The sequence below is a fragment of the Ahaetulla prasina genome, chromosome 2, assembly GCF_028640845.1.
Source record: "Ahaetulla prasina isolate Xishuangbanna chromosome 2, ASM2864084v1, whole genome shotgun sequence".
NCBI classification, from domain to species: domain Eukaryota; kingdom Metazoa; phylum Chordata; class Lepidosauria; order Squamata; family Colubridae; genus Ahaetulla; species Ahaetulla prasina.
This window is the reverse complement of record NC_080540.1, coordinates 28,321,833-28,344,300: the sequence shown is the minus strand read 5'-3', so window position 1 is coordinate 28,344,300 and position 22,468 is coordinate 28,321,833. Positions and strand designations below refer to the sequence as shown.

The 22,468-nt window shown below is 42.6% G+C and overlaps 1 protein-coding gene across 2 annotated transcripts in view; it reads left to right on the top strand.

The window, feature by feature from the left end:
• LOC131191511 (alpha-1-macroglobulin-like) overlaps positions 1 to 21,177 on the top strand; it is a 91,339-nt gene extending 70,162 nt beyond the window's left edge. Inside the window, exons 27-36 of one of the 2 annotated variants that reach the window (XM_058169731.1) lie at positions 1,272 to 1,346; positions 3,745 to 3,910; positions 5,130 to 5,356; positions 6,048 to 6,260; positions 11,557 to 11,684; positions 12,334 to 12,424; positions 15,202 to 15,270; positions 17,756 to 17,858; positions 19,943 to 19,984; positions 20,987 to 21,177. In XM_058169731.1, the coding sequence (XP_058025714.1) occupies positions 1,272 to 1,346; positions 3,745 to 3,910; positions 5,130 to 5,356; positions 6,048 to 6,260; positions 11,557 to 11,684; positions 12,334 to 12,424; positions 15,202 to 15,270; positions 17,756 to 17,858; positions 19,943 to 19,984; positions 20,987 to 21,015 (1,143 nt within the window). In that variant the 3' untranslated portion in view covers positions 21,016 to 21,177. The remainder of the gene's footprint in view (positions 1 to 1,271; positions 1,347 to 3,744; positions 3,911 to 5,129; positions 5,357 to 6,047; positions 6,261 to 11,556; positions 11,685 to 12,333; positions 12,425 to 15,201; positions 15,271 to 17,755; positions 17,859 to 19,942; positions 19,985 to 20,986) is intronic. The other variant, XM_058169732.1, reaches the window with a different exon arrangement.
• The last annotated feature ends 1,291 nt before the right edge of the window (positions 21,178 to 22,468 follow it).

Sequence of the window (22,468 nt, the reverse complement as noted above, 5' to 3'; positions counted from 1 at the left end):
ATGCGAGGGTCACTCCAATCAGCAGCTGTTGGAAATAAACCCTCCTCAGGCTCACATGCTGTGGAGGAGAGGGAGGGGTCTAGCTGCTCCGTTTGCCTGGGCATGGAGCCAGGGCTGGGGCCGGGAGGTGCTCCTTCCTCTGCAGCTTGTCTGGGCATGGAGCCAGGACTGGGGCCGGGAGGCATACATTCCTCCGTGTTCGGGAGCAGGTAAGAAGGCCCCGGCTGCTGTGAGAGCGGGCAAGACACAACATGGCCAGGAAGGTTGCATATTGTGATCACACAAGACTTTGCAACTGTCATAAATGCAAGCCAGTTGCCAAGTGCCCAAATTGTGTTCAGGGGATTGTGGGGTTGGTGTCAGTGTTGTGATTTCAAGGATGCACTGAAATCCGGTTTCTCCAAGGCTGTTGTAACTTTGGACTGCCGTCAAATAAATGAGCTCAAGAAGGAATGTGAATTGAAGATACAGGCAGATTGAGTTGGTTTGACCACATAGAGAATGATTGGGAGTTACTCTGGATTTCTAATCTGGAAGAAAATATGTGTTGTCTTTCTGTTTATGAACAGCATTGACAAAACAGAAAGACTCTTGAATATTCAGCAGTCAGGATTAAACATTTTACACAAAAAACTGACAGAGTATCTTCAGTAGTGCCCAAGGGTGCTTTTTCAAGAGGCAAGTGGACTTTCTTCTTTTTCTTTGAAGACACAGATTTTTAGCTATGCACTTCGAGATGAACACTGTTTGAATGGTGCAGGAGTATGAATGGATTTCCAGAAAAATTGCAGACTACAGGAACCATTTGCGCTTCAGTTTGAGATGCAGACAGCAGAGACTCATCCTCAACAGTCTGCACCTGTCTTCAACAGGGAAGGGACACAGGGCAGAAAAACATCCTGCAGTTAGGAAGGCTCCAAACCCATTAGCACTACTCGGGTGACCCTGAGGATACAGATAAACCTCCAAGTGGCCTCAACAACTCTCTAAAAGAATACAAATGTCTACAAGGAGTATAAATCCTTCCATTCCCCATCATCCAGTCAGAGCTGAAGAAGCTTCTTGGATGAGAAGCAAAACATCTTCAAAAGACAAGACAAGAAAGTCCAGTTGCCTCCTTAAAAAGCACCATTATATTGCTTGGCTGCCAAAATTCTATGGTTTCTTGGGAGGGAGATATAATACAGTTTTGGAATGATTGGAGGGATGATAGAAGATGGTGGAAATTCTTTGTATAATAGGTGCAGCTGATATCTGTCTCTCTCCTGCAGGGGGGAGTTGATGACCAGGCCACTCTTTCAACTTACATCACCATTGCTTTGCTGGAAGTGCCGCTACCGCCCACCGTAAGTGTGCAAAGTGCAACCACGATTGCAGTAAACTAGCAGTTTGGAAACCCATGTTCAAGTTCCCACTTGGTCATAGAGTTCACAATCATTTAGGCTAATGAAATAGACCACATCTGACTAGCTTCACTGCACATGCAAAGCCATGTCATAGTCTGGTGAACCCAAAGTGTAATTATATAAGCCCAATTACTTCTTCCTTATCCCTCCTCGTCTCCAATCAATTTTGTCCTTTTCTCTCTCCAATCAATTAAGAGGTATGGTGGCTCAGTGGCTTAATGTCAGAGATGGTCTCAGTTCCAGTGGTTTGAGCTGAAGCCCTTGCCTTAGCTTCTGTCCCCCTAACAATTCAAAAGCATGTTTTATGCAAGTAGATAGATAAGTACCACTTTGGCAAGGAGACAAACTGGTGCTCTGTGCAGGCAATCAGATTTCTGATGGCTTTGAACCTTTACAATTGTGGTGCCTATTTGCGAGGCAGCTCCAGGAAGGGAGGGGGCTTGGGTAACGCTGCAGAGAACAGCTCATCTTTCTCTTTGGTGCAAAGCCAGTTCAGCCTTCAGCCTTGGGAAGCACACAAGTGTGTCCTATAACAGGGCTGGTACTTTGGCAAGCCAAACTCCTACTTTGCAATAGCATTGTGGTCTCCTGGTTATTGCAACAACGCCATATACTAATAGCAATCCAATCAATTCTGCCCTAACTTGCTTCTTCATAGTTGGCTTCAAATGGCCAGTTCTGACTCGGCTGTTGACTGCACCAAAGTAATTCTTCCAAGGAAGATGTTCTTTAGCAAGATTTATTAATAGGAGAGGAAAAGAGTTATGACAACATCAGCAGCTTTCACTTTAGGAGAATGTTATCTTTCAACACATTAGGGTGAAGCCTTTTTGACTTTCTTTCTAAGGGCTTTTGTGTGAACTGGAAAGAAAGAGCTTCTTTTTGCAGATAATGGAGGAGTCTGTAGATGGTTGTTTACAAAACGATCTCCTGAATCTTTACATTGTCAGTCCTGATTTGCTCTGCTCCTCCTTCTCCTCATGCTTGATCCATCAGCACTCTCATCTTGGACCTCAGCTAGTGAGGAACTGCTAAGCCTCATTCCAAAAAACACAGGAGCATGTAGGAAGAGCAAGTAGCTGGCATTGGCTCAGACAGCAGAAATACGGAGATGAGCAGCCCAAGGGTTGAAGTTTCTATGCTCTTCATTCAACCTGAGCTTCTGGGTTCTGTCCTCTCCTGGGGAGGAAGAAAATAACAAGTGGCTTGCATCAATTAGACCATCAGCTTGCTGTTGGTGTAATGTTGTGAAGACTGTTTAAGTTAACAACTTAAACGAATAATAAAGCCAACTTCATCCCAGGGCTTTGCTGAGATCCTGAGTTTATTCACAATCTCCTCTTCAGGAACCTCCCTCCTGACCAACTTAGATTACAAAGTAACTGGTGGGAGAAGGACAATGCCGCCATACAAAGTTCTGTCTCTTTTTTTTGGTTTACATTTATATCCCGCCCTTCTCCGAAGACTCAGGGCGGCTTACATTGTGTAAGGCAATAGTCTCATTCTATTTGTATATTTTTACAAAGTCAACTTATTGCCCCCCCAACAATCTGGCTCCTCATTTTACCTACCTTATAAAGGATGGAAGGCTGAGTCAACCTTGGGCCGGGCTTGAACCTGCAGTAATTGCAGGCTACTGTGTTCTAATAACAGGCTCTAACAGCCTGAGCTATTCCGGCCTCTTGCACTTTTGATGACATCAATCACCGTTATTTGATGCTGTTGTTGTGTGAATCTCTCAAGACATTCTCTCTAGGTGAGCAGACCACTTAACTTGCTGTTTTTGCGTGTAGTTTAATACTGGATCTATTCTAATTCTTTCCCTTATCATCTTTTTATTTTATTCCTTCTGGTCACTCCGGCAGCTTTTTTCAAACATTTCATTTCCAAGTGGTGATTAACTTTCGCTTGTGCTTTATTACAAATGACCATGACACTGGTGATATAGGGTGGAGATGAATATAATAATGTAATGTAATGTAATGAATATAATATAATATAATATAATATAATATAATATAATATAATATAATATAATATAATATAATATAATATAATATAATATAATATAATTAATATAATATAATATAATATATAATGGGCGTGCATAAGAGCACCAGCGTGCCTACCATTCCTGTCCTAATGTTCCCTTTGATAGTATCCAATTTCATATAGTTATTACATACTTATGATTATATATATGCTTTATATAGTATAGTTAGTTCATGCTAATACTTATATATACTGTTATGACAAATAAATAAAATAAATAAAAAATAAATAAAAATGCTTTGTATAGTGCTATATTGATTTCCATTAAACGTCTTGTCCTCTGCAGCATTCTGTGGTGCAAAATGCTTTGTTCTGCTTGGAGAAAGCAACTGAAGCAAAAGAAATCCACATTTATCTCCGGGCTCTGCTGGCGTATGCTTTTGCTTTGGCAGGGAAGGAGGAGAAGAGGCAAGAAATGTTGGACTCCCTTCTAAAAGTAGCTGTGAAGGACGGTAAGAAATGAGCTCTTTGTTACGAAAACAATCAGGTACCCATCGAAGAAATTAGAGGTGTGCAACAAACCTTATTGGCATGCATAGAATAATGTTCATTGGACCCCCGGTCAAGAAAAGCGCCTATAGCCCCAGGTGTCAAAGTTCCAAGTAACAAAGCAAGCAAAACTTTGAGGCCTAGAGTTTCCTCAATATGAATTGATTAGGAATGCCATATTGGCACAGCTGGTGAAAACTCGACTCTGAAGGACCCGAGACCCAGGTTTTGATTTCCACACCCAAATCAAAACCCAAAGTTCTTTCTCCCAGGTCACATGTCCATCACATGGTCCAATCAGGTTGCAGTCCCAACTCCAGCTGGCTTTTGTCCAAACCCCTCTAACACCTGGTAGGAACGTCCTTAGCTCCCACAGGAAAGAATGTTATTTTGGCTACACATCCCCGCCCAGGCTATCTCTATCTCCCTCCTCACATTCCCACAGCTCTAACCAGCCTCGCTGTGGCAGCCCTGAAGATGCTCCCAAAATGGCTTCAGGGCTGACATCAAGTGTTTTTTATACAGGATTATATTTTATTTATTTATTAAATGTATTTGTTGCCCATTTCAGTACATAAGGATAGAGGTATACACTGATTCCATGGATAACTAATTAATGACCACTGGAAGGAAATAAGTGGGCAGATGAGCCAGAGAAGCCATCATGGAATGAATCAGATCTCCCTCTCTTACAATAGTTTGCTTAGTCCTTGACTTATGACAATTTGCTTCGATTTAACAACAGTTCGCTTTGTTTGGAGTTATAATGGCACAGAAAAAAGTGACATGGCCATTCTTCACTGTGGGCATGGCTTGGTGGCGTGGTGTGGCGGGGAAGGATACTGCAAAATCTCCATTCCCACCCTACTCTGGGGAAGGATACTGCAAAATCCCCATTCCCTCCCCCCTCCTGGGGGAAGGGTATTACAAAATCTAATTCCCATCCCACTCTGGGGCCAGCCAGAGGTGATATTTGTTGGTTCTCCGAACAACTCAAAATTTCCGCTACCAGTTCTCCGAATTGCTCAAAATTTCTGCTACCGGTTCTCCAGAACCTGTCAGGACCTGCTGGATTTCACCCCTGAAGGAGACCAAATGTTTTTATGCAAAGTTGTAACTTGATATATCTCTGATGGTGCTTGGGCTGTTCGGGTAACCCAAAGTTAATTTCTTTTTTTGAAGAGGATGGCTCCATCCACTGGGAGAGACCTGGGAAGCCAAAGCAGAGATCTGATTTTCCATTCTACTTGCGTGCTCCCTCTGCTGAGGTAGAGATGACCTCCTATGGGCTCCTTGCTTTCCTCACCAACAAACGGTCTCCGTCCCAGGAAGAATTAACGACAGCAACTGCCATTGTCAAATGGTTGATCAAACAACAGAATTCCAATGGAGGATACTCTTCTACACAGGTATGTTTGCTCCTCACAAATTCTCAAGAGGATGTAGGAAGGAGCAACTGGAAACGAATCTGATGTGATATGATATGCCTTGGTATGGCCTCCAGATGTGCTGAGTCTCAGCTCCCAGGATGACCAGCTGAGGTGTGTCATTCAAGAGAGATAACTTCCTAACAGTGAGGGCAATTAACGGGTGGAACAGCTTGCTTTCAGAAATCGTGGGCGCTCCCTCACTGGAGGTTTTTAAGAAGAGACTAGACAGTCACTTGTCTGAAATGGTATAGGTTCTCCTGCTTGAGCAAGGGAATGGACTAAAAAACCTTTGAGGTCCCTTCCAGCTCTCCTCTCCTCTCCTCTTCTCTTCCCTTCCCCATTCCACTCTCCACTCTACTGTCCCAAAGGTGCTTTTTCCAAGAGGCAACTGGACTTTTTGTTATTTGTTTGAAGACATTTCACTTCTCATCCAAGAAGCTTCTTCAGCTCTGGATGGTGGGAAAAAGTTGAAGAAGCTTCTTGAATGAGACACAAAACATCTTCAAAGAAAAACCAGAAAGTCCAGTTGCCTTTTGAAAAAAGCACCTTTGGGACAACCATGACATGGATGATTGAGAATCTCCATCGACATTCCATTCCATTCCATTCCATTCCATTCCATTCCATTCCATTCCATTCCATTCCATTCTAGTTTTGCTTTCTTTTGCAGGATACGGTGGTGGCTCTCCAGGCCCTCTCCCAATACAGGACACTTACTTATTCCAAGGATGGCATCGATGCCAGAGCGGCCTTGAGTTCAGGAGATGCTGTCCTGGCAGAATTCCATGTGGACAGCAACAACTCTCTGCTGCTCCAGTGCCAAGATCTGCCCCAAGTGCCAGGGAACTACAAGGTTGAAGTGACCGGTTGCATCTTTATGCAGGTGAGTGCCCTGGTGAGAGAAGAGACCAGTGTTGCTGCCTAGTGATGATCTATTTTGGGATCCCGGTGGACTTATGGGAATGCAAGTTGAGAAGAAAAGGCATGAAAAAAGTGAGCAGGTTAAATAAGGGATGGAGAACATCTTTGAGTACATAAGAGCAGCCAGGCCAGATTAGACCATTTAAGATCAGCATTTTGCTTCTTATGGTGGCCAGCCATGACATGCAGGAAACAGAACTTATATTTCTCCCATAAGCTGGCACTTGGGGGCCTGCTGTCCCCATTTCAGAAATAACATGGAACCTTCTGTGGATGCATCCAGTCCTGCTTTAGAAGCCATTCAGGTTAATCACCATCACCAGGCCTTGAGGGAATGAATTCCAAATGTCAGTTATGAAATATAGGAGACATGAGAAGGGAGGGAGGGAGGGACAAAAACACTGGGGAAGAAAAATGATCAGAGACTGGTGTTTTAGAGAACCCATCTTCGGACAAGGATGGGGTGGTTTACACTAGCTGAGCAAGGACCCCACCCCCCAATCCAGGGTCTTTTGGGAGTTTGCTAGCAACTAAATTGTACAGATGAATGAAGCATTCCTCCCAGGAGATTTCCTTCTTCTGTTTGGATTACTGCAATGCGTTCTATATGGAGCTGCCCTTGAGGACCATTTGGAAACTACAACTGGTCCAGAATGCCGCAGCATATGCAGTGATGGGTACTCTTAGATTTTCCCATTTACTATCTCTCTTGTGCAAGCTTCACTCGCTCTCGATCTCCTTCTGGCTGCCATTTAAGGTGCTGTTTGTTTGTTTTGTTTATATTTCATATTTCTTAACTACCCCTCTCCTCGGAGAAGGGCTCTGGGTGATGTGCAATTTAATTTTGTTTCCAGAAAGGGAACAAAAAGCAATCAGTACCCAGAAGAGCATAGATTAACTCCAAGATTAATATCAGACCAACAATCAAGAAGTAAACAATATCCCAATCAAGGAAAAGTTAACCGTAAACAGTCCAACCAAAGAACTCCCAAGTCCACTCTGACAAGGCGAGCAATTAGAATGTAAAGTGAGAGAAAACCCCACTCCTTAATAGCACTGATGATGTTACCTAGTTTGGGGAATGAAACATCTGCAAAACAACCAAGCACCAAGGAGCAATATTTATTTAATCAATAAAAATAAACATTAAATTCAGAATAATTTAGGATTAAAAATGTTAAAATCATGACAGAACAATATTGTAAACATTTCAAAAGATGAAAAGGATTACTATCTTTAAAGCCTTACATGGCACAGGACCAGGCTATCTGTGAGACTGTCTCTCCCTAAGGACATCTACTTGTTCTACCAGATTAGATAAGGTGAGCATGCTGCTAGTCGTGTTCCTTAAACTTTGCCAACCTTTGGGATCTAGGAAGTGTGCCTTTTCTATGGCAGTCCCTGCCCAATGGAGCACTCTTCCCCATGATATTTAGCAGGCCTCTACCAGTGGTGAAATTCAGCCGATTCTATCCGGATTGCGTGATCCGATAGCACCGGGAGCCTCCACCCACCTGCCCGGATGTCATCACATCCCCTTTTTGAGGCTCTGCACATGTGTGGAGGAGGCCCGCGCGCACATTTAAAAACTGGTAGTGAAGGTAAGTGAATACCACCCCTGGCCTCTACCCTTGTAGCCTTCTGAAAAGCACTGAAGACCTAGCTTTCCCCCCAAATATTGCGATGAGGTAGACTAAAGGATTAATGATCGACTGGAAATTTAGCTTTGGTGCTAGATTTGTAATGTTTATGGTTTTATATCTATATAAATAATATTGTATATGTAGGTCTATAATTTATATATAAATTATATTATATAACTATATTATTTTATTTTTGATGTTTTAATTGTTGGTTAGGAGCTGCCTAGAGTTTGCTGTAAGATGGGGAGCTATAGAAATATTTAAATAAATACATAATTAAGAAAAAAATCAAAGAGAAAGCTAACGCTGCAAGAAATAAATAAAAGAAAAATAGAAAAAATTAGAAAGAAGTAGAAGCTTCTGAACTTCTTTACAGCAGTTATAAGTAAAACCATAAATGCACCTGTTACTCCACGGTTACAACATAACTCCCTTCTTTTTATAATCTATTATGTCTAATTATTAAAACCATAGATAATTCATTTTTTTCTATTTCATTTGTAACATAAGAAAGGAGGGATACAAATAAAGGGGCATGATGGCTCAGTGGTTAAAGATGTTGAGCTTGTCAGCTTGAAAGCTGACGGCCCGGGTTCAAGAACCTAGGGCTGCATGATGGGTGAGTTCCCATTCTTGCCTCAGCTGCTGCCCACCTAGCAACTCAAAAGCATGCAAACGCAAGTAGATAAATAGGTACCATCTCAGTGGGAATGTAACAGTCTTCTGTGTGCTTCAGCATATAATCATGCTGGCCACATGATCATGGAAATATTTGGACAATGCTGACTCCCTTGGCTAAGAAACGGAGATGAGCATCACTCCCTAGAGTTGAACACGACTGGAAAGGGGAAACCTTTACCTTTACCTTTACCTTTACCTGAGGATCTGGCCCACGGCACGGCTGAAGAACTAGTTGTGGCCTGGGAACAGGCCGCGGCTGGAGCTTTGGACCATGTCGTGCCTTTGCAGCCTCTGACCCAGCATAGATCTCAGCCGGCCCCTTGGTTCTCCGAGGGGCTGAGGGAGATGAAACGCCGGAGAAGACACCTAGAGAGTACCTGGAGGTCCAGTCGTTCCGAAGCTGACTGGACACTAGTTAGGTCTTATTCTAAGGCCTACCTAGTGGCAATGAGGGAGGCGAAGCGTTCCTACGCTTCCACCCTCATTGCGTCGGCAGATAACCGCCCGGCCGCCCTGTTTCGGGTGACCCACTCTCTCCTTCATCAGGAGGTGCGGGATGACCCTTTGCAGGGAAGTGCCGAGGAGTTTAGTGGTTATCTATACAATAAAATCGTTCAGCTCCGGGATGGTCTGGATCGGAATTGGGATGATCCAAGTGAGAGGGCGGAGTCGCGTCTTGTCGAGATTGTTTGGGATGAGTTTGACCTTGTGACTCTCGAGGACGTAGACAGGTTGTTGGGGAGGCTCCACGCCACTACATGTTTACTGGACCCGTGCCCTTCCTGGTTGGTGCTGGCTACACAGGAGGTGACACGAGGCTGGATCCAGGGGATCATTAACGCTTCTTTGTTGGAGGGTGTTTTCCCTGCCACCTTGAAAGAGACGGTGATGAGACCCCTCCTCAAGAAGCCTTCCCTGGACCCAGCTATTTTGGGTAATTATCGTCCGGTCTCCAACCTTCGCTTTGTTGCGAAGGTTGTAGAGAGTGCTGTGGCGCGGCAGCTACCCCAATACCTGGATGAAGCAGTCTATCTAGACCCGTTCCAGTCCGGCTTCCGACCCGGATATAGCACGGAGACAGCTTTGGTCGCATTGGTGGATGATCTCTGGAGGGCCAGAGACAGGGGTTATTCCTCTGCCCTGGTCCTATTAGATCTTTCAGCGGCTTTTGATACCATTGACCATGGTATCCTGCTGCGCCGGTTAGGGGGGTTGGGAGTGGGAGGCACCGTTTATCGGTGGTTCTCCTCCTATCTCTCTGACCGGTTGCAGACGGTGTTGACAGGGGGACAGAGGTCGACCGTGAGGCGCCTTACTTGTGGGGTGCCGCAGGGGTCGATTCTCTCACCCCTCCTGTTCAACATCTATATGAAGCCGCTGGGTGAGATCATCAGTGGCTTTGGGGTGAGATACCAACTGTATGCTGATGACACTCAGCTGTACTTTTCCACCCCAGGCCACCCCAATGAAGCTGTTGAAGTGCTGTCCCGGTGTTTGGAAGCCGTATGGGTCTGGATGGGGAGAAACAGGCTCAAGCTCAATCCCTCCAAGACGGAGTGGCTGTGGATGCCGGCACCCCGATACAGTCAGCTGCAGCCGCAGCTGACTGTTGGGGCCGAGTCATTGGCCCCAAGGGAAAGGGTGCGCAACTTGGGTGTTCTCCTGGATGGACGGCTGTCGTTCGAAGATCATTTGACGGCCGTCTCCAGGAGAGCTTTTTACCAGGTGCACTTGGTTCGCCAGTTGCGCCCCTTCCTTGATCGGGATGCCTTATGCACAGTCACTCATGCTCTCGTTACCTCTCGCCTGGATTATTGCAATGCTCTCTACATGGGGCTCCCCTTGAAGTGCACTCGGAGGCTTCAGTTAGTCCAGAATGCAGCTGCGCGGGTGATAGAGGGAGCCCCACGTGGCTCCCATGTAACACCACTCCTGCGCAGACTGCACTGGCTGCCTGTGGTCTTTCGGGTGCACTTTAAGGTTTTGGTTACTACCTTTAAAGCGCTCCATGGCGTAGGGCCTGGGTACTTACGGGACCGCCTACTGTTACCCCATGCCTCCCACCGACCCGTACGCTCACACAGAGAGGGACTTCTCAGGGTGCCGTCCACCAAACAATGCCGGCTGGCGGCCCCCAGGGGAAGATCCTTCTCTGTGGGGGCCCCTACCCTCTGGAACGAACTTCCCCCTGGCTTGCGCCAAATACCTGATCTTCGGACCTTTCGCTGCGAGTTGAAAACGTATTTATTTACCCGCGCAGGGCTGGCCTAAGTTTTTTGTTAAATTTTTCTAAATTTCTAAATTTCTAGATGAATTTTAATGGGTTTTTAGATTTTAAATGCTTTTAATTTCGGCCAATTGTATAATAAGTTTTTTAATTTTGTTCTTAATTGTATATAGTTTGTTTTTTATTTGGCTGTAAACCGCCCTGAGTCCCTCGGGAGAAGGGCGGTATAGAAATCTAATAATTAATAATAATAATAATAATAATAATAATAATAATAATAATAATAATAATACAAATAAAATAATAAAATTAATTAAAAGTCCATTAGGAATAAACATAGATATTTGTCTTTTCTCTGATCAGATAAGTCAATTTGGCCATCTCAGTGAATTCCATCCTCTTCATCAACCATTCCTCCATTGTGAGGGTGCTGAATCTTTCCATCTTTGCGCATACAATGATCTAGCTGCAGTTACTATGTACAACAACAAAGTTCCATGACTTTTTCCCCAACTGTTTGTTCATCGAATCCCCAAAGAAAAGCCTCTGGTCTCAATTGTATATTAGTATTTTAATCCTCCAGATCAGTGTGTCTATTTAAATCCAGATTTTTCTCGTTCTTTTAAGTATCCCACTTGTTTTAAACCTCCAAATTCTTCTGTCACTGGAGTGTTGAACATCCCCAAATGATGACCTTTCCATTCCAGACTGCCTTGAAATATAATGTTCCTTTGAAGCAAGAAGATGCACCATTTAGGTTGGATGTGCGCACCGTTCGTGAGACTTGCACAGGAAACAAAGCTCCCGTCACTTTTGACATTGCCATGAATGTCAGGTAATCTCTTTCTTGGATGAGCCTTGCTTCCTTGAACAGATACAGGCACATCTCCTCCAGAGACGGACCATGTTGCAGGAAAGTCTAGTGAAAACAAGGACTGGGGGGGACATGATAGCTCCAATATTGAGGAGCTCCCACAGAGAGGAAAGGGTTAAGATATTTTCCGAAGCACTTGAAGACCAAACAAGGAATAATGGATGGAAACAGAACAAGGAGAGATTCAACCTGGAAATAAGGAGAAATTTTCTGAGAGTGAGAACAACCAACCAATGGAGCAGAAGTTGCCTTCAGAAGTTGTGGGAGCTTCATCACTGGAAACTTTCAAGAAGAGACTGGACTGCCCTCTGTCAAAAATGGTGTAGGGTCTGCTTGGGCGGGGGGGTTGGACTAGATGACTTACAAGATCCTTTCCAACTCTGTTAATCTATCTGTAAGTCTGAGGGTCCAAAGGCTGATACTCAGTTCTTCCCACCTTTTGAAAGGCCACAGTTCTGAATTCCAGAAATTCCATTCACTGGCAACATTGGATGGAGGCCTGAGGGCATGGCCAAGCTTTTATGAACCCGCATGCAGCATTTCACCTCAAGCTATCTATTTCTTGCTTTAAAAAGAGTCACATGTCTTCTCTCCTTTCTTGGTTTCTCAGTTACACTGGTCAACGTCTGGTTTCCAATATGGCAATTGTCCAGATTAAGATGCTGTCTGGATACATCCCGGTGAAATCCAGTATAAAAAAGGTATTTTTCCCTAGGTTCCCTTTTCCGCTAAACCTTCAGTGCTGTATTTCCTTTTTTTTTTTTTATTCAAAAAGTTTTACAAAAAAATTCCCCCCCCTTTCCCCCCAACCCCCCTCCCTTCACTAATCCCCTCCCCCCTCCCCTCTGACTTCCCGGAAGAAGCACAAGGTATAGTTAAAAATAAAACAAACATATGCTAAGAAAATTTTCCCCCCAAAACTATTATACCAATTTTCCCTCTCTAGCTCTGACTTCCTCTTAACATAACCAAAATCCTTCAAAAAAAATTAACAATTAACAGTAATAAAATATATAAATCAATAGAACAAATTAATCCTAAAGTATTTAAAACCAGCTAAAGCATAAAAATCCAATCCAATTCAGAGAATATTTCCCTTATAGCTTCTATAACGATATAATTTCCCCCCCAGGTCTTTCTTACATAAGATCTTTCAAGAATATTCTATTTAAAATTCAGTACAACACATTATAAAATTTCAATACAGAAAATTACAATATCTATTCAACTTTAGTCCTTCCTCGTCAAAATCCAGTATAAATCCAAATACCTAGTCTTTTATGATAGATATAAAACATATAATCAACCCATTTCTTCCAGATCTTCCTCACATATTGTCTTTCAGGGACACTAATATTTTTGTCTGTTAATATTTCAAAACAACCTTGTTTCAAGGATAATACTTTTGTCTCTTGCCATTTTTTTGATACATTAATCTCTGTCTTTCCTTCATTACTCCTTTTGAAAAGTCAGTCACAATATTTCCTAGTAGTTCCTTATGTCCAAGAATCCACAAATTACTGCCGTATATTCCATCAGTCCAAAAAGAGAACTCTTGGAAAGCATTAACCCTGTGAGTTTTTTCGGTTTGGGAGACAGCCTCCTGTAGCACAAATTCAGGCATTTCATCCAAACTATTTAAAGGAAACTTCTTTACATCAACTTGTTTATTCACGATCATATCTTCATATTTATCCACTTTTGTTTGTATCTCCTCCATTCCATTTTCCAAGTCCTGATTACACTGGTTAATTTCCTCCAAGCTCTCATCCAAAACGTCCCCATTTTTTATCAATTCATATTTTTGAATAATTAAATACATTCTTTCTGTGTAATCCTGTATAAAGTCACGAATCCATTCTTCTGAAAGAACCTTCATGGCAAAGTTCTTGCTGAAAATCCCCTTATAAAATACTTAAACAACGTAATATAATCCAACAATCCACAGTCCAACATAATAAGATAAAATCTCCATTCAGTTTCGATTTCGCAGCAAGGCTCCTTTCCTTTCCCTTTCCTTTATCGCTCTACTTTCAATTGGTCTCAAACGCCATTTTAAACAGTTAAAGGAAGGGGAAATTTTTTTTTCTCTTTTTAAAGGTGGAAGTCAGGAAATCAAAAATACTTGCAAACCAATAATTGTTCACTCATGCTTCTTCCGTCTGCTTATAGAAATCCACAAAAATAAATCAATTGTTAGCAGAAGTGGACACCTTCCTCTTTTCCTGCTTTTGCAGGAGCGCGCTGAATACTGGAGATTAAAGGAGGATTCAATGGGATTCAACCTTTCGGGACTTTGCATAACAAAAACAAAGCCCCTAGGGGAATCTACCACTCTCCCCCCTGCTCTTTCTCTCTCTTTCAACCAGAGAGGGAAATTGAAGCCAGGAACAGCTGTTCGTTGCTGTTTTCACCGGCTTTTACCATATCCAGTGCGGAGTGCCATAAATTAGCACCCAGCGAGAAAGGTGGCACCAAGCGGAAGTCTCCAGTGCTGTATTTCTTGATGCAGGTAATTTTCGACCTATGACTGCAATTCAGCTTGGAATTATTGTCCCAAGTTGTGCCAGTCACTGCACAGTGCAATGCAGATCAAGATTTGACTGCATCTAATTTTACAACCTTTTTTCTTTCTTTTTTTATATATATTATTTATTGTTTTATTACAAAAAGGTAAAATACAAATCAGAAAAAAACAAACAAAGCAAAACAGAAGCATACATTCAACACTAACAACTAAATAGCATACAAAAAAAAAAAGGTGAAAACAGTGATCAAATAAATTTAACATGTAGGAACCACCCTTGCTGGGCATTGAAAAAAAGAAAAGAAAAAGCAGTTAATTCTCCCCTTTTACATGTACGTGTGTATATATGCATATGAATTAGTATGTAACTTTTAACAACCGTTTTTCTGATGAGAATTCAGTGCATTATTGTCTGCAATTTGTTTTTTTTTGGGTGGAACCCAGAAGTAAATGCTGGTTTCTGGTAAAAACCATTGTAAATCGTGGTCACATGACTGTGGGATGCTTCCAAAAGCCATAAAGGCAGATGGTTGCCAAGCACCTAAAATGTGATCACATGACCATAGGTAGAGGGCAACCAAGTAGAGTGGCCCTGGGGAGGTCTGTCATAACCTTGCATGGTTGCTAAACAACTGGTTGTAAGTTGAGAACTACAACTACAGAACTACAAAATGGGGATTAAGAATGCTAAAACAAATTTGTTGAATATTTATATTTTGTCCAATGAAAATAGCAGTTGCCATTCTTTCTCATGATATGAAATAATTCACCTTTCCATACAAACCAAAGTTAGCCACAACTACGTGGTGGATTCTTTACTGAGCGGGAGATTTAACTTTGTGATTTAGAAGATCACTTCTAGCTCTATTTCTATGTCCACCTTAGTTCAACAGTATGACCAAGAATGCTACTAAAGCTCTTTCCATTTTTCAAATGTTTTCACTCCTGAAGCTGGAAAGGCAAGGTCTGATCAAGAGGAGTGAAGTGAACATCAATCATGTCCTGCTATACTTGGATGAGGTGAGTAACGATAAGGAGAGGAGCCCAAATAGAGAACAAGATCATTCAGTCAAAGGGATAAAATGCAGAGCATGACACTTTCCTTTCTCCTTGTCCTTATCTTTCTTGAAAGCAAGGAGTCACAAGCTTATTATGGGCTGAGTTTTTTCAAGTGGCTGCCACAATGTGCCACATCCTCTACTTCTGGCCAATGACAGCTTCCCCTCTCTACACATAAACCTATACTCTGGAACAGGTATATTTTCATATGTCGGGTTTCTCAATCTTGGTGACTTCAAGATGTATGGACTCCAAACCCCAGAGCTCCTCAGCCAGTAAGCTTGAGAAACCCCGTTCTATATGAACAAACAGCAATCTCTCTCATATGTCATGATGCTGCTTAGTTCCACTACACCACCAGTATATTTCTACTAGAATTCCCCCACTATAAAATAATAGACAGCATCTTCTTGTTCTTTTGTTGTTGTTAGTTGCGAAGTCGTGTCTGACCCATCGTGACCCCATGGACAACATTCCTCCAGGCCTTCCTGTCCTCTAACATCCTCTGGAGTCCATTTAAACTTATGCCTACTGCTTCAGTGACTCCAGCCAGCCACCTCATTCTCCGTCGTCCCTTTCTTTTTTTGCCCTCAATCTTTCCCAGCATTAGGCTCTTCTCCAGTGAGTCCTTTTTTCTCATTAGGTGGCCAAAGTATTTCAGTTTCATCTTCAGGATCTGGCCTTCTAAAGAGCAGTCAGAGTTGATCTCCTCTAGAACTGACTTGTTTGTTCGCCTTGCAGTCCAAGGGACTCGCAGGAGTCTTCTCCAGCACCAGAGTTCAAAGGCCTCAATTATTTGGCGCTCAGCCTTTCTTATGGTCCAACTTTCACAGCCATACATTGCAACTGGGAAAACCATAGCTTTGACTATACGCACCTTTGTTGGCAGGGTGATGTCTCTGCTTTTTAGTGCGCTGTCTAGATTTGCCATAGCTTTCCTCCCCAGGAGCAAGCGTCTTTTAATTTCTTGGCTGCAGTCCCCATCTGCGGTGATCTTGGAGCCCAGGAAAATAAAATCTGTCACTACCTCCATTTCTTCACCATCTATCTGCCAGGAATTGAAAGGGACGGATGCCATGATTTTAGTTTTCTTAATGTTGAGTTTCAAGCCAACTTTTGCACTCTCCTCCTTCACCCGCATCAAGAGACTCTTTAGTTCCTCTTCGCTTTCTGCCATTAGAGTGGTATCATCTGCATATCTGAGGTTGCAGTCAGTAGAACAGAATAGAATAGAATAGAATTTTATTGGCCAAGTGTGATTGGACACACAAGGAATTTGTCTTGGTGCATAGTAGGGGGTGGACTGAATGACCTCAAAGACCTCTTCTAGCTTCAGAATTTTTTTGTCTTCAGTCTGTTCAGGGAGAAAAAGAGACCCCCACAGCTTTAGGACACAAATTAGAAGCAAGATTGAAGGCTTTAGAAAGATTGGACTACAGGCCCATCCTTTTCCTGCTAGTATATTTTAGGCCTTTCCCTTTTAGCCTAAGGATGCTGAAAGAGCTTGGATGTCTCCCTACAGGATATAGTTAACAGATTACTGGAGCCAGTCTTTTTCTTTAGTGATTTATATTGTATTTCTATACAGTTGTAGTTATTTTTATACATAGCACAACTTCACCTCCTCTTTTATTAGGTCTTTTTCTTTTCCATGGACATTGTCCTGTAGTAGTGCTTGATTTCTCACTCCTATGATAGACATGGTCAAAATACATCTAGGCCAGGGTTAGTCAACCTTTTTATACCTACCGCCCACTTTTCTATCTCTGTTAGTTTCTATTTTCTAACCGCCCACCGGTTCCACAATAATGCACCGTGTATCAGCGTCTGCGCATGCCTCTCGCGCATCGTGGATTGGGTTGGGGGGGTGCCAGATACCAGCTCTGCTTGTCTGTTACAGCTGGGTGGTGTGGGGAGAGATGCGCGAGCTATTCTGGGACGAGGCTGTTGTTTGTGGTTGCACTATAGCACCATTTAGTTTCACTTACATAACGTGAACTAAACTTCCGCGCAGGTGATACAAATAGTATATTTTCAGAAATTTAAATTGTCACGGGGAATTTTATGAAAACCTAATGAAATAATGCTATGAATTTTTTTAAAAAAGTCAATTAAATTAAAAAAAGGAAAGTGCTTCAGTATCGGACAAAATCCCTACTGCCCACCATGAAAGCTGGAACGCCCACTAGTGGGTGGTAGGGACCAGGTTGACTACCATGATCTAGGCTTTTCTAAGATCCCTGCTAGTGTGATGTCTCCAATAGAAGGAAATATATGTAGTTCAGGGTTCTAAAGATGTATGTAACTCATGACAAGCTACCATATGTAGCAGAGACTAGCCTAAATCCAAACCACCAAGCTCAGAGAACAAAAAGGGCTCTACGATGGGCTGCCTGCAGAAGCTCTCCATCTTGTCTATAATCTCATAGTCAACTTTTCTCTGCAGGTACGCAACACAATCCAGACTTTCTTCATTACAGTGGAGCAGGAGACACCCGTCCGGGGCTTGAAGCCCGCCTTGGTGAAAGTCTATGATTACTATGAAACTGGTGAGAAGGGACTGAATGGTGGTAGTTCCAACCAGCTTGTTCAATTAATTATTTTTCAGCGTGCGGTTGCTTAGCATTTTTTCTTCCTTTTTCATTGGGAGATTTAGGGTTCAAAAAGGGGCAAAATTAACAGCTTTCGGTTTTGAAGGTGAATATGTTTGGTTCTTACAGCAGGGGTTCCCAACCCCCTGGCCATGGCCCATTACCAGACTGTGGCCTATTCAGAACTGGGCTGCGTGAGCAGCGGGCTGGCACACATCCGCACGTGCGCAGCTCAACTTACATGAGTGGCAGGCCGGCAGACATGCACATGCAGCTTAATTCGTGCAAGTTAAGCTATGTGTGTGCATGTGTGCACGCTAGCCCACTTCTCGCACAGCCTGGTTTCCCTCTCCCCCACTGCAAAAGTTGGGGACCACTGCCTTAAAACACTGCTTGGTGGGGAAAATCCAACAGATCCTTGGGGAGGCTTCAGGATTTTTAACCAGACAGATACATTTCCTCTTGCACAAGATTTGAAGCTGAGTGTAAAATTAAAGGGCAACCACCTTCCCCAGGTTGGTTTGCATTTTGTGATTTACTCAGTAGTTTAAAAACAACCTTGTGTTTCACAACCCAGCTCAGGCATCATGAAACCAACAAGGGTTAGAATAGAATAGAATAGAATAGAATAGAATAGAATAGAATAGAATAGAATAGAAAATAGTATAGTATAGAATAGAATAGAATAGAATAGAGAATAGAATAGAAAATAGAATAGAATAGAATAGAATAGAATAGAATAGAATAGAAAATAGTATAGTATAGAATAGAATAGAATAGAATAGAGAATAGAATAGAAAATAGAATAGAATAGAATAGAATAAATAGAAAATAGAATAGAATAGAATAGAATAGGAGAATAGAATAGAAAATAGAATAGAATAGAATAGAATAGGAGAATAGAATAGAAAATAGAATAGAATAGAATACAGAGAATAGAATAGAACAGAACAGAATGGAGTGGAGTGGATGGAATGCAATGGAATACAGTGGAGTGAAGTGCAATCTTGATTGCAGAAAATATGACTTTTGTAACAGAGTTGTTAATGCTTGGAATACACTACCTGACTCTGTGGTCTCTTCTCCAACTCCCAAAAGCTTCAACCAAAAACTGTCTACCATTGACCTCACCCCATTCCTAAGAGGACTATAAGGGGCGTGCATAAGTGCACAAAAGTGCCTACCGTTCCTGTCCTATTGTTTCCTTTCAATATATGAAGTGGAGAGGAGAGGAGCTGGAAGGGACCTTGGGAGTCTTCTAGTCTACGCCCCCGCTGAAGCAGGAGAACCTATACCATTTCAGATAAGTGACTGTCTAGTCTAGGGGTCTGCAAACTTGGCTCTTTTAAGACTTGTGGACTTCAACTCCCAGAGTTCCTCAGTCAGTCTTAAAAGAGCCAAGTTTGCAGATCCCTGGTCTAGTCTCTTCTTAAAAACCTCCAGTGATGATTTCTAAAGGCAAGAGTTGTTTTATGCTACCAGGCTGCTGACTGGGAAGTGGGACCCTAGAGTGGCCAAGTGAAACAGAGCTTCTCTAGGCAATTCATCTATCCCTTGGAAGTTATTGTTGTTTTTCAATTTGCATTTCTGGGAATGCTTCGGAGAGAAGCACCTGGAAGGGATGTGTGAGTCAAAAAAATCAAGACGGCAGTTGTGGGTTGTGCTGTTTGTCTGCAACTGCATTGCTGGGTGGATTATTGACCGAGATTTAACAGCAGGCTGGGTAGAATAGAATAGAATTTTTTATTGGCCAAGTGTGATTGGACACACAAGGAATTTGTCTTGGTGCATATGCTCTCAGTGTACATAAAAAGACAAGAGACCTTCATCAAGGTACAACATTTACAACACAAATGATGGTCAATATATCAATATAAATCATAAGGATTGCCAGCAACAAAGTTACAGTCATACAGTATGAAGCTGTACTTTGTTCCCCTTTGTACTCCTGAAGCAAAGTCCATATCATGAACTATATGATGGAGATCTAAGTCTAGGAGAGACACCTCAGCCCTGACAAACTTTCATTTTTTATGTTTCAGATGAATTTGCTACAGCCGAGTACACTGCCCCCTGCAGTGCAGGTAAAGCATGAATTGCCATTGGCTCAAATGTTTTTCGGTACATGTACTCCTCAATTTATGACCATAATTGAGTCCAAAACCATTCGTTTGATGACTGCTCAAAGTTACAACGGCACGGAAAACAGTGACATGATCGTTTTTCACCCTTATGACTACGCAGCATCCCCATGGTCACATGATTAATATTCAGACACTTGACAATTGGCTCATATTTATGACCGTTGCAGTGTCCTGGGGTCACATGATCCCCTTTTGCGAACTTCTGATGAGCAAAATCAATGGGAAAGCAAGATTCACTTTACAAGCGTATTAGTAGCTTAACAACTGCAGTGATTCACGTAACAATTGTGGCAAGAAAGATCGTAAAACTCACTTAACTCACTTAGCAACAGAAATGTTGGGCTCAATTGTGATCGTACATTGAGGACCATCTATAGTTAGTTCTCTGGCTTCTTTCTTGTGTGACAATTTGTCCATTTGGTTTGTGTATGGGCAAAATGGGGAAGGTGTCAGGGTTCCAAGGAAGACCCCCGACGAAATAAAGCTCTGAGGATTGAGGTTCCTCAAAGTTCCAATTTCTTAGAGATGTCATGTTGGCACAGCTGGGAAAACCCGAAACTGAAAGCTTCCAGGTTTTCCACACCCAGTTGACAGTTCACAGCCCTGCCCCACACCCACAAGTTCATCACATTGTCCAATCAACTCTTCACACTCAATTGGATACAATCTTCAGGCAGTTTCCATCAGATGCAGGCAAAAGTCCTTGAATACGGAATGTTGTTATGACTAACTTTCTACCGCTCCAACAACAACCCCCTCCCAACTTCCCCAGCTAAAATATGTGGCAGTTAAGAAGCAAAAAGAAAACTACCTTCCAAAACTGACAGAAGGGGTGATTTCATTTGGACGTTCTGCCTCATGCCCACTTAAACTTTGTTTTTTACAGTTGATCTGAACTTTTCTTAGTTTCTTACTTATTTTCTAACTTTTCCTCCATGACAGATGATACCAAGGAAGTCTATAACGCATAAGGATTCAGGCCATGTTTTCTGGAATAACACATGTTCGGAAAGAATGAATCTCCTAGAAACTAAGGAGGAACATGATTTTTATATACAAACCTATTTTGAGTGCTCAATACTAAACTGTTTTGATTGTAACATATTTTTTTGAACTGTAAGCCACCCAGAATCATTGACGGAAATGAATGGCTTTAGAAACTGAATAAATAAATAATTATTTTCAAAATCAAGATAATTCTTTTGTTTTTCTTCTCATACCTGGGCACCTTATTCATTATTTCCCAAAAGAGAATTAAATGTGTGTTTTCACCAGTCCTGGCAGCAATCCAAATGACATGCTGCAGTGCTGAAGACTTTGTCTTTTTAATTTTAGGGTCTTTCCTTAGGTAAAAATAAAAATGTAGTTTTATGTTCAATTGGGTGTTTCAAATACCTTTATATCTTACAAATGCCGGGCAGTTTTTTTTCCCACTGAGTATTCTTCAATTCTTTGCTATGTGTACAATAGTAAAAAAAAAAATTGTCCATAATTTAAGGAAAAAGAAGTGTCAGCCCATCCAATTAAACCAGACAGGCAATACAACTAGATGAGCTACATCTCACCTAGAATACTGCATTCAGTTTTGGTCACCACTCTATAAAAAGGACGTTGAGACTCTAGAAAGAGTGCAGAGAAGAGCAACACAGATGATTAGGGGCAGTGGTAATATCCATTTTTTTTTTACTACCGGTTCTGTGGGTGTGGCTTGGTGGGTATGGCAGGGGAAGGATACTGCAAAATCTCCATTCCCACCCTACTCCAGGGGAAGGATACCGCTAAATCCCCATTGACTCCCCACTCCAGGGGGAAGGATATTACAAAATCTCCATTCTCACCCCATTCTGGGGCCAGCCAGAGGTGGTATTCGCTCGTTCTCTGAACTGCTCATAATTTCCACTATTGGTTCTCCAGAACCTGTCAGAACCTGCTGGATTTCACCCGATTAGGGGGCTGGAGGCTAAAACATACAAAGAAAGGTTGCAGGAACTGGGCATGGCTAATTTAATGAAGAGAAGGACCAAGGGTGAGATGATAGCAGTATTCCAATATTTGAGGGGCTGTCACACAGAGGAGGGGGTCAACGAAGGTTTACGGCGAAGGTTGTAGAGAGTATGGTGGCATATCAGCTTCCCTTGCACCTGGATGAAACTGTCTATCTAGACCCGTTCCAGTCCGGTTTCCGACCCGGTTACAGCACGGAGACGGCTTTGGTCGCGTTGGTAGATGATCTCTGGAGGGCCAGGGATAGGGGTTGTTCCTCTGCCCTGGTCCTATTAGACCTCTCAGCGGCTTTCGATACCATCGACCATGGTATCCTGCTGCGCCGGTTGGGGGGATTGGGAGTGGGAGGCACCGTTTACCGGTGGTTCTCCTATCTCTCCGACCGGTCGCAGTCGGTGTTGACAGGGGGGCAGAGGTCGT